Source organism: Ctenopharyngodon idella, chromosome 20 (genome assembly GCF_019924925.1).
Source record: "Ctenopharyngodon idella isolate HZGC_01 chromosome 20, HZGC01, whole genome shotgun sequence".
NCBI classification, from domain to species: domain Eukaryota; kingdom Metazoa; phylum Chordata; class Actinopteri; order Cypriniformes; family Xenocyprididae; genus Ctenopharyngodon; species Ctenopharyngodon idella.
Window position 1 is genome coordinate 24,843,784 of NC_067239.1, and position 16,421 is coordinate 24,860,204.

General features: G+C 35.7%; 1 protein-coding gene across 2 annotated transcripts in view; it reads left to right on the forward strand.

Annotated features, from left to right (window-relative positions):
• Positions 1 to 16,421, forward strand: part of galnt14 (UDP-N-acetyl-alpha-D-galactosamine:polypeptide N-acetylgalactosaminyltransferase 14 (GalNAc-T14)) — a 45,342-nt gene that overhangs the window by 15,655 nt on the left and 13,266 nt on the right. For both annotated transcript variants that reach the window (XM_051875617.1, XM_051875618.1), the window contains exons 3-8: positions 4,032 to 4,130; positions 9,395 to 9,462; positions 9,609 to 9,674; positions 12,994 to 13,115; positions 14,494 to 14,581; positions 14,890 to 14,974. In XM_051875617.1, coding sequence (XP_051731577.1) covers positions 4,032 to 4,130; positions 9,395 to 9,462; positions 9,609 to 9,674; positions 12,994 to 13,115; positions 14,494 to 14,581; positions 14,890 to 14,974 — 528 coding nt within the window. The remainder of the gene's footprint in view (positions 1 to 4,031; positions 4,131 to 9,394; positions 9,463 to 9,608; positions 9,675 to 12,993; positions 13,116 to 14,493; positions 14,582 to 14,889; positions 14,975 to 16,421) is intronic.

Consider the following 16,421-nt stretch of genomic DNA (forward strand, 5'->3'; position numbering starts at 1 on the left):
GTAGCATGTTATTCATTAGTCATTTCTTTATAATATAAATATTCTCTCTGCATTGATGTTATCTTTATTAACAAGGTTTCATTCGTAAACACATTACACTGTCACTACAACATGATAATGTAGTATTGTGAGACAACAGACACATCACAGCTTGATTGAATAGCTAGAATTTGTGGAGCTGTGAATAAAGCAATATTGTTATTTAAAAAGTTTTTTTCTCCCTAGTAGATTGGATGTCACATTTTGTTAATTGTAACATTTATCAACTGTAAGGGGTAATCCACAGCTAGAATAAATAAAAATAAAAAAATAAAATAAATTTAATCTGACAGATAGATAGATAGATAGATGAGTTTATGAGTTTGAATGAGTTTAGATAGATAGATAGATAGATAGATAGATAGATAGAGAACAGATAGATGAGAAGTGATAGATAGATAGATGATAGATGAGTTTATGAGTTTGAATGAGTTTAGATAGATAGATAGATAGATAGATAGACAGATAGACAGACAGATAGATAGATAGACAGACAGACAGATAGATAGAGAGAGAGAGAGAGAGAGAGAGAGAGAGAGAGTTTGAATGAGTCTGAATGGCAGTAATAGTACATAGAATGGCAGCTTCATTGAGTCTAATGGGCTTCAGTGTGTTTAAATTTGAATTTTTGACAGTTGGAGTTTGATGGAATGTTCAGATTTTCAATGTAAGTCAATGGGAGTTTTTTCCAGTTTTAATCAGCATTTTTAGGAAAACCATAAGTCGGATCAGTCTGAAAAGATATAGCAACTCGAGTCAGAACAGTCTGGAGGTCTAGTCCGAGTTTGGTGGTTGTAGCTTGAACAGTCTAGGAGGAGTAGCAGGGCAAAATTTAGTCTAAGAAAAATAAGCTTAAATAGAATATCAATAAGTTGGCTTTTTCAAGCCAACTTAATGAAAGGCATATTTCCTCCTGGGCTGTTCTGGCTCGCCAAGGTTGGAGCAGTGTCACTCGTTTCCCTAGAGCTCTTAGACATCCTATTGTTTGTATAACAAAAGGAGCACCTGAAGGACGTTTGCATCTCCGCAGAGCATCTGAGACATGAATACATATTTTCATGATAAACTTCCTCGTCGGTTCCTATCATTCTTCTTCGTATATCAAACAATAAAACATATGCAAAGCATGCAGAGCAATTACTCACTAGAGCAGCTTATTTAATTAGCTTTTGCTGCCTTTTCCTATTTGTCATATGCACTGTTTTCATTGGTGTAGCCATATGTTGTGATTTTGTCCAGCAGTAACAATCTTAAGGAAAGCGAGTTGGATACATCATAATGAGAAACGCTAAGACCAAATTCCCAGTTCCCAATTTTCTCAGGGACGCATCCATCATTTTGGCAAAATATCAAGTACACAGCAATATGCTTCCCCTCTCCCAGATGTTGTTTTCTGACAGAAACCCTAATGATGCTCTGTGTTTTGCTGTTTAAAGCATCCCCCTATCTCAAAAGACCTTGGGCTATAGCTGCATTGAGCGATGGATCCCGCTCCCAGGCTGGCTTCAAACAGCATATAAAGCTGTGAATGCAGCCCTTAGCCCCTTAGCTCATAAAGTGTGTTTAAGGCTGATCTAACTGTATTCATGAATGAATAAGCAAAAGCAGGATATATATGTACTTCATTCCTAAGCAAATTTATCATGACTGTTTAACCCCCAAAAGTTTTGACATTAAACATAAATACATCTGCACTTTACAGTATGTGTTGCTCCAACAGAGCACTGATGCTCTGATTAAACCATTTTAGAGGCTATGGCTTGTCTAATGAATGGCGAAATCTATATCACGTTATTTCACAGTTTGACTCAATATTTAAATGATCGCATTAGAGTGAAAAAAAATTATGGAAAAGGCCTAAATTACACTCTGCTAATGCAATAAACAGTCAATTTCAGTCACTTTCAGTAGCAGGCTTTCCAGACAGGTTGGCTCTGTTCCAAAACCAAGTGAACTGCCTACGTAGGCAGCATTCTAAAACATCCTTCACAAGCTCCATGATGCCTTCTGAGATAACTAATTGATCATTTTGCTCCAATAATTGTATGTCCTTTGAATTGTTATACTTATTACAGTTTTTTTTAATAAATACATTTTGAATCTCCTATATGTGGTTTGTGTAAGAGGCACTATAAGACTGCCTTTGTATGCAGCAGACAGCAAGGCGGCTCACCAGATTGGAACAGAGCCATTAATTAAGCAAGCCATATTAAACACAAAATTAAATAGGCATTCACTTTATGATGCAAGTAGTCAATGCTTCTACTAATATAATTAATGTAAGAGTTTTATAGGAATAGGGATTTACATGAGACCACCTCAAATTTTTGAGGTAATACGGAAGAATAGCTGACTTGCCGTAGACGTTAATATGTGACAGATTAGATAAGTAAATATTATGTTTTATGATTATGTGCCATTTTAATTGTATCTGTATATCATTTAATGCCAAAAGCAACACTTTTCTTCCTTTTTTTTTAAACAACTTTTTTTTTTTTTTACTTTGTCAAATGATTAAATGATCCATTACGCTGTCCTCTTTATTGTTGCTTAGTGATTTTTGCATTCTGTAGCTATGGCAGTTAACAGTTTACGATGATGTGGTCAGGAAGCAAAAGGGCTTTTCACACTACGCTTAACCACGGGTTATCGTTATTCTAAACACTGTTTTTAACCCCGGGTAAAGGAACTTTTCACACTTGTAATTTAGAAGCGGGGTTAGCACCACTTTTTACCCGGGGTTATAAAACCCTGCTCCGGAGCAGGGTTAGTACTGCTTTTGCGGTGTTAACCCTGCATTACGGTGCCAAACTTTTACAGTCTGAAACGATGCAAAGTTAGAAAGTTACAGCTAGACGCTTAGCAACAGACAACAATCACATACTCATATTTGCCTGCTTTGGACAGTCACAGAAACACTTCACATTGTATATAAACAGTAAATTTTGTGTTTGAGAGGAAAAGTGTCAAATGCTGACAGAAAACGCGACAATTTATGTGAAGAAGAGGAGATAATTTCATTCTTTCCTTTATAGTCCGAAATGTCCATTCGGTATGAACTCGATAGTACAGTCGGCAATACAAGGATCCGCAATGCTAGAGCTAGCTAGCCTATGTAAACAGGTTGCATGCTGCGTTTATCCAATCAATGACACACACACAGCAAACATGCAAATAAGAACATTAACCCAGGGCTTAAGAATGTACAATGTAAAACGTCAGCTTTTGAATACCCAGGATTAATTGTTAACCCTGGGTAAATTATAAGCAGTGTGAAGAATTTAGGGGTCAAAAATCGCAGAATCTGACACAGTGACTATCGTAACAGACAAAAATATCATGTAGTCTGAAGCCCGCATTTGTTTTGTGTTTTGAGTGGGGAAGACTATGTGTTATTTATACTTAGCTGGTCATTTTGATCTTTTGTTTTTTTCTTGTCCACTGACACTTTTTACAGCCAAAACCTAAAGTCTTCTGTTTTTCTGAGGTGGAGCGCTGCAGGGTAATGTCTGGTGTTTACCCCAAGTCAGAATGTTCATCCTCAAAACAAAGTGCTTTTTGCTGGCCCACTCCTCCTGCTCTTGGGGTGAAGCAAAAATGCTATTTATTTTTAATCAGATCCTCCATTATTGATGCTCCCACTCCTCTGGGTTCTGGCTGCTGTCCTTACCATTCTAACCACATGTTCCTACTTCCTCCACACAATGCGGTGCTGTTGGCCTGCTAACAGAGGCAACATCTCTCTTGACCACGGCCCGTTTTATATTGTCTATTCTTAACTGCTCACTGGTTACTAAAGCACCTTAAAAACCGTTGCTTTACGCATTTCACCAGTTGCTGTTGTTCGCCATATGCTCAAGGGCTGTCTTGACCTCCTTCAGGTTTGATTATTAAGTATGTGTAAATTTAGCAAAGGTTTTGCCACATGTTAAACTGATGCTTAATTAGTACCACAGAGTCTCATTATTTTGACTCCCTCCTGTCTCTCCCAGGTGTACAACGCTGCACTATGACCCCGACCTGCCATCCACCACCATAGTGATCACGTTCCACAATGAGGCACGATCTACCCTACTGCGCACAGTTAGGAGGTAAGGTTTGGACATAAATCCATCTGTTCCATTCTCATGCATATTTGTTCTTTTTTTTCATTGTGTCACAAAGAAAATGTACCTTTTAGCCCCCATTGTGCTACATAAAACTAGGCACTATTATTTCCTTTTGCCTTATTCACAAAATATGCAAAAATTGTATCTTTAGGAGTACAACAGCTTGTCACCGGGGAAGTACCCTCAAAGAGACATATTTGTGTTATTTACCCCTAAAAGGTTCATAGTAGTACCTTAAGGTTTACATATTACTATTCTAACACCGTGTCCTAATCTGACGCGATGTGATAAGATTCCAGCGACAAAATAATTTGTCTGTCCACACCAGACGTGACTATGAGAAGCGATGAAGTCAATCAAAAATATCAGCCAATCAGAAGAGCGCGTGGGCGCAAATGAAATGTTAATCGCAATGAAATGGATAAGTACATAATAAAATTAATGAATATTACACCATTTTAACATTATTAAAATACATACTGAGTTACTGAAACAATCTCTCAAAGAAAACACTTGTCTGTTCACAATGAGTTGACCGTTTGAACGTTCTTGTTTCCTTTTATTTATTTTGAAGATCTGAGGTGAATTGTCCATTGTTGCTTTCATTACAGCTATAAAAGACGCACAAAATGATATTCAAACTCACGTTTGGTGCTTTTAACATTAAAAACAGCACATAAACAGTACCTGAGATTATCATTTTCATATTTTATGTTGTTGTTCCAGCCGCGATTTCGCAGAAAAATAGAAGCCGTTTCTAAAATAGAAACATTGTGTGTCTGTTTCAGGGGTGAACAAGATACAAAGGTGCCCCTAAAGGTACTGCCCCAGTGACAAGCTGTTGTACCACTAATGGTACAATTTTTGCACATTTTTTCTGACATTGTTGGTGCAAATGTTTTTCCCCTTTTGATGTTAAAATCCACTCCACTTTCAATCCTGACCTTTGACCTACTGTAGGTTGATGGAGCACTGAGCAAGTCTTACTGTAGCTGCAGGTCAGGGCACATGTCAATATAGCTTCAGTATAGCTTAGAGTAGGTCACAAGAGACGAGGAGTCCATTTTAATCATCAGTTCCTAAGCAGTTATTTCATTGGAGTAAAGCTTTGTGCATATACTTAAGAATATATTGAGACATTATTTTCCCCATCTTCTAATTACCATAATGCAGAATTAATAATGATATCTACATTGTAGTATTTATACTTTCAATTTTACTTTTAATTTATACTTTTAGGTTTGTTAGTATATTTTGCACTGCCTTAAATTTATGTGGAGTTAAATAAAAAAAAAATCTGTTTCTCACTAATGAGAAAATAATGACCTTTTCAATGTCACAATGCAAATACGTCTTAATTTTAGAAATATTACTAGAAATATTAGGGTTAAGTGTTGACAAATACTCAGGATATGAATGAACACATGAATAAACAATATTGATTCAAGCACCTGAAGTATCAGTAGAATAGTGATGCGTTTTCTGTATGCTAACTATAATATGAAAATTAAAATATAGTTTATATTTTTTTTATTTGGGATGAAATATGACATGTTTTTGTTAGACTCAGCCAAAAACTGTTTTTAAAGCATTAGCAGTATCCAGGTGCAGTTTGGCCCTTGAGGCTGCAGTGAAGTGATGTGGTGTGAGGTGTTTTGCCCTCGAGTGTGTGGAATCTAAACTACTCTCATCACACATTAGTCACGGCAGCTCCTGTACACAACAGAAATGACTTTGGCCTGCTTTTACCCTCAACCTTTGTTAAAGTTACCAGCCATTTAACAATAGTTTTGATAATAACGTCAAAATATCCTGTTGACTGACTTGATATGCAAGACACCTTGTTGTCAAAGCTGTATTAAACCTTATCTTTCTATGACCTTTTCCCTATGTGTGGAATCTCTCTCTCATGCACATGAACACGCTCAAACATCCCTTCACATGAACGCTCTCATAAACTAAACATTCACACAGAGTGGGTTTGAAGTTTAAACCCCAGGCAATTTTTGATTGGTGTTGTTGCTGACAGAGGTTATTACTACAGGGGAGTCCTAAGAGGTGGAAGAGACTTACTTGAGCATTTCCTGGTTTCCTCAGACTCTGCTTGCGGATACTTATCAGGCAAAGGAGAGAGAGTGAGAGAGATGTGAGAGGAGGTATGTGGAGAGGCTGTTTGTTTTTCTTCGCCCCTCAGGTATAGTGAGGTCAGGACAGACCTTGGTGACATCTACAATACACAGGCGCTATTTCCTCCTGCCTCAAGATGAGCAATTCGTACTGTAGACTAAAAAAGCAGTTCAAGAAATGGATAAGAAAGGACATGAATTGATTTGCCAGAAGAGCCTTGAATGAACTTTTAACATTCCTGTGTCAGTATGATGGATGACAAGCAGCTATGTTGCATTTTTTGCATCTGAAAGCAGCACAGAGTTTATGCTAACTTAGTAAATTGATGGAAGAATTATTTATTCAGGTTATGTAATATTTCGATGATATAGCTACTTTATTATATGAAATGAATTAATTAATTACATCTTTTAAAATCATTAAATCATACATAGGATATCTTTCAAGATGACAATAAATTACATTGGTCATATCATGTTTTTTTTTTTTTTTGTTCACTTATGGTTGTAATTTTTATTTTTATTTTTTGCATAAATTCAGGAAGTCATTTTTGTAGTTTTGTATTTTCTGTTAATGGCCTTTCTTGGACCCAGAAGGAAGTTTTAAGTTCAGAATATTACAGTATGTTTTTATATTAGTACAATAAACTATTTTATCTTATAAGATCAGGAAAAAAGTAAATTTTCATATAACTGCTTTGAAGTAGAAAATGAGTTGCAATAACTTCTCTGTCAATGTGTTTTCCCAAATACAGCACAAATTAGAGCCCCATTGACTTGTCCAGTTGTCTGACCCTGTTTTATGGTTCGGATTGGTTTCAAAGACTCGGTTGGGCGTCAAAGCCAATGCGCTATAATGGTCTAACCTCCTCCAAAGCTACCTACAAAACTAAAAATCAATAGACTGACATTCACTCCCACAGTCAATACAGCAGTGATAGGAAACAGCAGAAGAAATTGGTGTTAAAAGTGCTTTGATTTTTAATTAGTTTTTAAGCAGGTGTAAAACGATAAGAGGGACAGTATTCCACTTCAATCAAAACAAATCAGCGAGCAAAGTAACTGTCACTTGAAAGTAAATATATCTCAATGAAAAGCAGTTAAGTCCAAGTATGCAAAATGTTTTGATTGTTAAAAATGTCCTGTTTTAGAGAAGGAAGGTCAAATGACCAGAATGCTGCAAATAAAATTTTTTGATGCAGATTTCTTGGTGCAGGATTCAGGTACTATATATATATATATATATATATATATATATATATATATATATATATATATATATATATATATACAGGCAAAACAAGTGAAAAATGTCAGTTTTGTGCGAAATTGGGTTTTCCACAAAAATGAGTTCGTTAAGCCCTCAACTAGTGATCCCAATACTCCAAATAGCAATTAAACATCTAAAAGTATTTGTATTTGTATGTTTTCTAAGAGGAGTACCTTTCCTTTGACAATGAAAAATTTGCGAATATTCATAGCGAATTACAGTAAAAAATCTGTCATGGTGAGTATTCACACAAACATTATCTGTTATGTCTTAAGACGTGAATGTTAGGTTAACTGTTGGGGAAAAACATCTGATGTGTAACATATTAGATCCGTGTGATACATTAGGTCTTAATAATATAGGCTGTCTGTTTCATTAATGTTAATCAAACAATTGTGGAATTATGGAAAAAAAGTTGAATATATATATATATATATTTTTTTTTTTTTTTTTTTTTTTTTTTTTTTTCCTATGGATATGGGCTTTGACTTGGTTTGTGCCAAATTTGGTGGTATTACCAGGGATTTTAAGGTATGGTTTTGTTGGATTCCAACAAATCATACATCATTTTGAAGGTTTTTTAATAGAGATTGAGAAAATAACAATAACTCATTTTTGAAAATTTGTTCATTGCGACTCATTTTGCCAGCAAATTCATATATATATATATATATATATATATATATATATATTCCTGTTTGGGAGAAGACAGGGTTTTTGTAGGGTGTTTGACTGGAATGATGATCTTAAAGCTCTGCAGAGATTCCTAGTGAATTTGAATTGTGCATGTGTTTACTTGTGTATATGTGAGCTTTTGTATCTGTGCGCATGGGCAGTACAGGGAGAGCTGTGATGAATGTGTCTCACTGACTCAGACATGTGGAAACATACCTGTGAGTGCAATGCAATCAGTCACCTAGCGTGAGGACAAAGAAAAGAGGTTTAGAGGAGGTCTGTGCTCTTCAGCTGCACAGCACTGCATGCACACATCACATCAGCATCTCCTACATACCTGGCTAACAACATAACTTTATTTTTTTTTTTTCTGGCTCTTTTTTTTTTTTTTTTTTTTTTTGTGGTTCTGTTTTACAGTGTTATACATAATATTATTTCTGAAGATATATTTATAGTCAATCTAATAGCATAATATTGGTATACAGTAGCTAATAAGACTTTCTCTTCAGAAATGGATCTCATGTGATATGTTAAACTGGATATGAAGTGTGACCCGTAAAGAACTCAGCAGTAAGTTATGGTGTATGTTTTGAAATTAAATTAAAGTACTTCTGCTGTATTCTTTTTCCTTGCAAACAGTTATTTGAGAATTTTCAGAACGACAGCTTTCTGTATGTGAATAAACTAGCAATTATTATTGCAGTTTCAGTATTTTAAAAACAAATCTGTGTGACTATGTATATAGAACAGTTTTTAGTTTAGTATTATTTGTTAATACTATTATTGTATTTATTATTTTTTTTAATTAGCTTTTCAAGTTTTAGTCAGTTTGTTATGTGCTTTTTTTATTAATCAAAATATTTCTTTTTAGCTTAAATTTATTTTTATTTCTGTTTTAGTCATTTTAGTACTTCAGCTTAAACTTGATTTCAGTTACAATAGTAGGCAAGGCCAAAGTTTTTGAGTTTAAGTTTATCATCTTATATTTATATTTTATTTTATTTCAATTGCTGAAGACAACTTTTAAGAATTTTAGTTTTATTTAACAATAACAGCACTGATATAGACCTCAAGAAAGATTCATTTTATAGCCCACAGCCTAAAGTGATTTGTATTACAGTTTTCTGCTGGACAGCAATTTTAATTCAGACCATTTTAATTCTGTTTCTCTTCAGTGTGTTGAATCGGACTCCTGTGCATCTGATTCATGAGATCATACTGGTGGACGACTTCAGCGAGGATTGTGAGTACAAGCACTGTGTATTATAGCATATTTGAAATTATAAATGTAACAAATTCATATTCTGATGTCATGACTATTACAGTTGCAATACATTTGATAAATATTTCAAATAAATAAATTCATTTAAATCTATTTTTTCTTTTCAGCAAATGACTGCCTTCTTCTCACCAAGTTGCCCAAAGTAAAGTGTCTTCGCAATAAACAGAGAGAAGGTAGGCCAGTGATGACATTTCTGTCACTCTCTTCCTCTGCCTGTGAATTAAATATTTCATTTTGGACTGGCAACACGCCTGTTTGTAATACCATCCAGATTCTAAAAGCAGCTGTTTGCTTTTCGCCCGTGCACTGGTGAGTGTTTTAACAGCAGGTGGTGCGTTACTGGGAGGGTGACTGTGAACAGACTGTGAAGAAGATTACTGCACATTGACTGAAACTCTGGCCAGTGTTTCACACTTCCTTACATGTACCGGTTGCACAGGTGGAAAACAGAGCAGATACAGTTCCCCCGCCACGCACTCGTGCTGTCATCCATATCTTTCCATTCCGATGAGCAGATATATTAAGTCTAGAGGGTGACAGAACATGGATTAGTTGGCAAGCAGCTCGCATAAACATAGATTTAAACTCTTGATAAAAAAATAAACATTTAAAAATCCATTTGTAAGCAGAGCATTTCGATGTGCATCTAACTGAAAACATTGGTCTTAAACCGTTATAGCAAATATTGATTTTGCCACTGCCGTACAGCCTGTGGCAGATTTTATGTCGGCCGTTGTTTGGAATGGCTGTCCGAGCCCTTAGAGATTGACTTGGGTTAAAGTGCCCACTTAATGTTTAATGAAATCCTATTAGCACGGTTTAACAACATTACGGATGTTGAAAGGTTAAGTCATCTTTATGGCTGGTTACCTTTTTGGTAAATTAAGCAGGTCAAGCTTTACATAAATTTCCATGTCCAATTTGGATTTAAATTCCCCATTTAGTTTATTAGCACTATGCTTTTAATGTCACTGGGCCAAAATGCATTCAGACGTTAATAACTAGATTTTCATACTTCTGAAGGTGATATGAGTAGGGCTTCCTTGTGCAAAACTTGCCGCCACAATGCAAAGATGTTATGGATGATTGCAGGGTGTTGCTATGTGTTCTGAGCAGTGGTATTATTTATATACTATTATACTATTTATAGTATTATATACTATTATAGTATTTATTAATATTTTGAATTAGTTTTTTCATTATTTTTCTTTTCAGGTTTCAGTTTAATTTCAGTTAAAATTGTAATAATTTTGTTATTTGCTTTTGTCATTTTTTTAAATATTTCTATGTAGCTTTAATTTATTTTTTGTTCAGTTTTAGTTTTAATATTTTTGTGCTTGAACTTAAACTTATTTCAGTTAGTTGCAAAGTTAACATTTGTAATTTTTAAGTTTTTTAAGTTCAAGTTTTTCGTCTAATATTTATATTTTATTTTATTTCAGCTTTATTTTAAAGGGATAGTTCATCCAAAAATGAAAATTCTGTCGTCATTTACTCACCCCTATGATGTTCCAAACCTGGGGTGCGTTTCCCAAAAGCATCGTTAGCCAACTAGTTCTGTCGTTACTAACATAGTTCAACGATTTGGTGTTTCCCGAAACCATAGTTTAAACAAACGTTCGCAAACTGCATCGCAAACTTGTGTGGTTGGAGCGACAGCTCTCCAGCTGTGGTCAGAAGCATAGTTTCTAGTTTTTATGACGTGGACTTAATAAATCGTTATCTTAAGCAAAATAACGTAAGCTGACATTAAGTACAATCTCTTTTCGAATACATAAAAATGTCATTTACATCTTTTAGTTTGTCAAGAGATTTAAAGTGTTGTTTTTGAAGAGTGCTCATGTGCGTACGTGCTCTAGTACATGAGAACGAGTCTATGACTGAATCTGGAAATAAAGCAAAATAACTGAGAAAAATTAGAATCAGTCCTCAGATGCCATGTTCGTAATTTATAGCAAAAAATCTATCATTAATTAGATCTCAAATGGATTCATTTCAAGAAGTTATTACTCCACCACCTGCGTGACATCATGCACCAACATGATTGAACGACAGGTTTGCGACAATACGGTTTTGGGAAATAGTCTTGACTAGCTAGTTGATTCGTTCAACAATGCATCGTACTATGGTAGTGAAGCTGCGAGTTATGTCATTGTACGGGAAACGCACCCCTGTATGAGTTTCTTTCTTCTGTTGAGCACAAAAAAATATATTTTGAAGAATGTTGGTAACCAGAGAGTTGACGTAGCCATTGACTTCCATAGTAATTTTTAATAGTTTTAGTATTAGTTAACAATAACAACACTGATTCTGAATGGTTTCTAGGCGGTCAAAAGTCCCTCAAGTCACTATGATATTCTTCTCCTTAGATAAGGTTTGATTCACTCCTTCATTTTAAGTCTGTTGGTCTATTTAAGTCTAATTTCATCATCTGCCAGGCAAAGTCCTATCCCTTAGAAAAGTAATAGTGCAGCTCTTCTAAATAATCTGCAAATAAGCTAATCAGTCACGTCCCTAGCTAGTTATGCACAAAAGTTTAATACCAGGGCTTTGAGGTTTGCTCCCTTAAACCAAAGTATGAGCAAGCTCCACTAATAATGATAATATTAGTATTTAGTAAGAATAATAATGTAACATTCAGTCATCATTGTCACCTACAACGTGAAGAAAGTAACATTGCAAAGTTCTTATTAGTAATGATCATCCACTTGCTGCCCCCTCCCTGTTTATTCCAGCGCTCCGAGGTTCCATTACACACTGTCACACATTGTCGCTTAGACAGCATTGATTAATGCATAAAACCCCTGTGCAGCCAACTCTGTACAAGAGAAAATTGTTAAAAGGTTTAAGGCATTTAAACCCCATTGTCGTCCCGGAGCTACAAACAGGGTGTGCGGTTCTGCTATGTTAACTCTATTAGCTCTAGGTGAATGTAATCTCTGCCATTCACTCACTTTCTCTCTCTCTCTTTCATTGTCTGCCTTTCTCACTCTCTCTTTCCTTCTCCATCTGCCCAGCGCATACACAGAGGGGCCACACTGGCCCAATATGCATGCACACACAAACACAGCCTGCTCTCAACAACTCTGTAGAGGGTGCGCTCACCCATCTGGAAAATACAGCCTTATTGAGGATGAAATGGGATTTTTAATTGGCTGAAGTTGCCATGCAGCGTGAAACTTTGCACGAGTCTTGCACGTTTACAATTATTATGCATCCTCAGTCAGGCTCTACCGATTTAACAGCCTTGCCTTCGTGGAAAAGCTTCTTGCTCTGATTCGATAATAACCATAAGGCTTTAATTGTCCCTTCAACTAATCAGATTTAAATGGCTCTTCTCATATCTTTTTCTGTGAATGAGATTGTTGTGATGAGAGTATTTTTCAGTTTAACAGGCTTTTCAACAGATGTAATGTGTTGCTCTGATGGAAAGCGAATTCTCCAGTGCCCCTGATCACCCACTCTGTGTTTGTGTGTGTGTGTGTTTCACAGGACTGATCCGATCCAGGGTTCGAGGAGCGGATGCTGCAGGAGCCGGGATCCTGACGTTTTTGGATAGTCACTGTGAGGTCAACAAAGATTGGCTGCCTCCACTGCTGCAGAGGGTCAAAGAGGTACAATTTTACACTCATTCTTATTGTGGCCATAATCTTTTGAGTATTTTTGCCTGGATTCTGTGGAATTGTATCCTTTTTCAGTTAATTTTCAATGGGAGAGAGTCAGCAGGCAGAACGGAGGCGGCACTGAATGTGGCACCGCTTGCCAAGCACATGCAGGAAAATCCTGCCGCTTTGTTCTCTCTGACTGTTAGCAGCACTGTCATTTCACATTTTAGCAGCAAAAATAATGTTTTTTTTTTTAACTTTTATTTAAAATATCTTACTAGTGCCAAACTATGGAAGCTTGTTTCCACCACTAAATTAAAAATTAAAAAGGTAATTGTGACTTTTTATCTCACAATTCTGACTTTTTTTTTTTTTTCACAATTACGAGTTTACATTCACACAATTCTGACTTCAGTTCTCAGAATTGAGAGATATGAACTTGCAATTGTGAGTCATAAACTCAGAGCTGCGAGAAATAAAGTAAGAATTGCGAGATATAAACTTGCAATTCTGACTTAATAACTCGCAATTCTGACTTTATATCACGTAATTCTGAGAAAAAAAGTCAGAATTGTGAGAAAAAGTTGCAATTAACTTTTTTTTTTTTATTCAGTGGTGGAAACAAGCTTTCATACCCAACTGTTAATGGCACACACTGCAAAAAAAAAAAAAAAATGTTTAAAATACAATACAATACAATTACAATATAATTCTTTTCACAACAATAAAATGGTGATTTTATTCACAACCAATCACCATTTAGCTTTTATTGGATCAAAAAACAACATGGAGGAGAACTGTTGTTAATTTTTCTGAGCACTATGACACATTTTATGGAGAAATTAGTCATTTTAGTTATGTTAGATCACAAGCAAAGCTTGCCACCTATCATGTGGTGTGTAAAATACCCTTTAACCTGTTATTCAAGTGTGAACATAGAACTCATATGTTAACTCAGAAGTGACAAGATTTTTTTTTACAGAGATCAAAATTAATAAAATCACATTTTTCAAAATTCATTTCATAAGCAGTTTGAAGTAGTTTGAAAGCCCAGTAGTGCTGACACATCTCAAGTATTCTTTTCTTTCAGCAGGACTGTATTGTGAGGCATGAGAGGGTTGAGCGATGAGGTCAGAGCGTCTGGTGTAATGATGTTGGATGAGTGTGTGTGTGTGTGTGTGTGTGTGTGTGTGTGTGTGTGTGTGTGTGTGTGTGTGTGTGTGCATACTCACTCACTCTTAGTAACACAGATAATCCCAGCTCTCGCTGATTTTCCACCTCCTTTGTTGTGAAATCAAGCTGAACAGGCAGAGAGTCGAGCCATCCACATACCCTTTCAAATCTCTTGTGCTCTTTTGTCTCATTTTGTAATATTTTCATTTTTCAGGACCCGACCTGTGTCGCCAGTCCAGTGATTGACATCATTAATATGGACACGTTTGCCTATGTCGCCGCTTCCTCAGACTTGCGAGGAGGTAAAAACTGCAATTATAATCCTCTATTCAATGTCCCGCTGCTGACATCAAGGGGCGTCGGTCATAGTCCCCAATCAGCGGTGTCACCCAGAAACAAATCTAACAATTAACTGTGATGAAAGCCCCGGCCTATCATCAGCAGTACACTTTAATTATCACCGCCACCGCGGTGTATAATTATGACTTATAAAAATTAAAGTTACAAGAAATTAGAGCAAAAAAGATCTTCATTGATCTCTCTCTCTCTCTCTCTCTCTCTCGCTCTCTCTCTCTCTCTCTCTTTCTCTTTCTCCTGTTTCCTGCCGCAGGCTTCGACTGGAGTTTGCATTTTAAATGGGAGCAACTATCAGCTGAAAAGCGAGCCAAGAGAGCTGACCCTACAGAGCCCATTAAGTAGGTGAAGAGAAGCAAAGGGGATTTTATAAAAAACATTCTGCTAAATGAGGACAGGGGTTTGGTCCAACACCTGTTGGGCTTTGAGCTTTAGCTTCTTGTTTTTTATTTGTTTGCTGTAAGTTCAAATTACTTTCTGTAAAAGTGTTTAAAAGGTTTAAAAACAACATGAAATGGCATTCACATTTAACTTCTGTGAAATTAAGTTAAACAGAATTTTGATGTAGGGTGGGATTTTTATCCATCAGGATTTGAGTGAATCGTGAATGATATTTATTTTTGTTAGCATCACTGTAACTATTGTTTGCATTTGGACTTAGGGTTTGGGTTTGATCAAATTTCTAAATATTAAACTAGCGCAGTGGTTCTCAACTAGGAGGCCAGGGCACACTAGAGGACTTCAGCAATCTTCCAAGAGTGCTACAAGATGACTTAAAAGTATTTAAATTAATATATTATTATTTATATATTAAAATAATCATTTTATTCTAAATAAAATGTTAAAAGACATAAAATCATTGCAGGAGGAACCCATATGTGACCCTGGACCACAAAAACCAGTCATAAGTCGCACAGGTATATTTGTAGCAACAGCCAACAATATATTGTATGGGTCAAAATTATCAATTTTTCTTTTATGCCAAAAATCATTAGGATACTAAGTAAAGATCATGTTCCATGAAGATATTTTGTACATTTCCTACCGTATATTTTCTCAATATTTTTTGCACCCTCAGATTCCAGATTTTCAGATAGTTGTATCTCGGCCAAATATTGTCCTACCCTAACAAACCGTACATCAATGGAAAGCTTATTTATGTATAAATCTAAAAAAATTGACCCTTATGACTGGTTTTGTGGTCCAGGGTCACATATGTCCAGAATGTCATAGAGATTCTTTTTTTACTTGGCCCAACAAGCAATTACCTGGAAATGCCCTAGAAACCACTCAACAGTCTAGCAACCGCATAGCAACATGCTGAAATCACTCACAACACTTTAGAAACTGCATAGCAATGCCCTGACAAAAAAAAAAAAAAAAAATCTATTGGGTCTCATCTATTTTGAAATTTGTTTGATTATAATTATTTTGTATTAAATCTAATTTTAGTAAGTGAATAATTTCAATCTCATAATCTGACGATTAGTATTTTGTGATTGGCTAGAATTGGCATGGTCTCAAATACACAGAGAATGAGAAGACTGGAGCTTCTTCACTTACATTGTGGGGGCGAGTTTTACATATGAAAGCATCACTTGCATTTTCTTCAGAAAATATAAAAATAAGTTGGTTAATATTGTTTTCCTCCCTTGTGTGGCCTTGGTAGCACAAAAAAGAGAAGTTGTTCAGATGTGAAGAAATGTACTACATTTCACCGAAAACAAACAATCAAAAATTCTTCAGAATAACGTGCTGAAAATCATCCTTAGTTAGAGCAGGGTTATT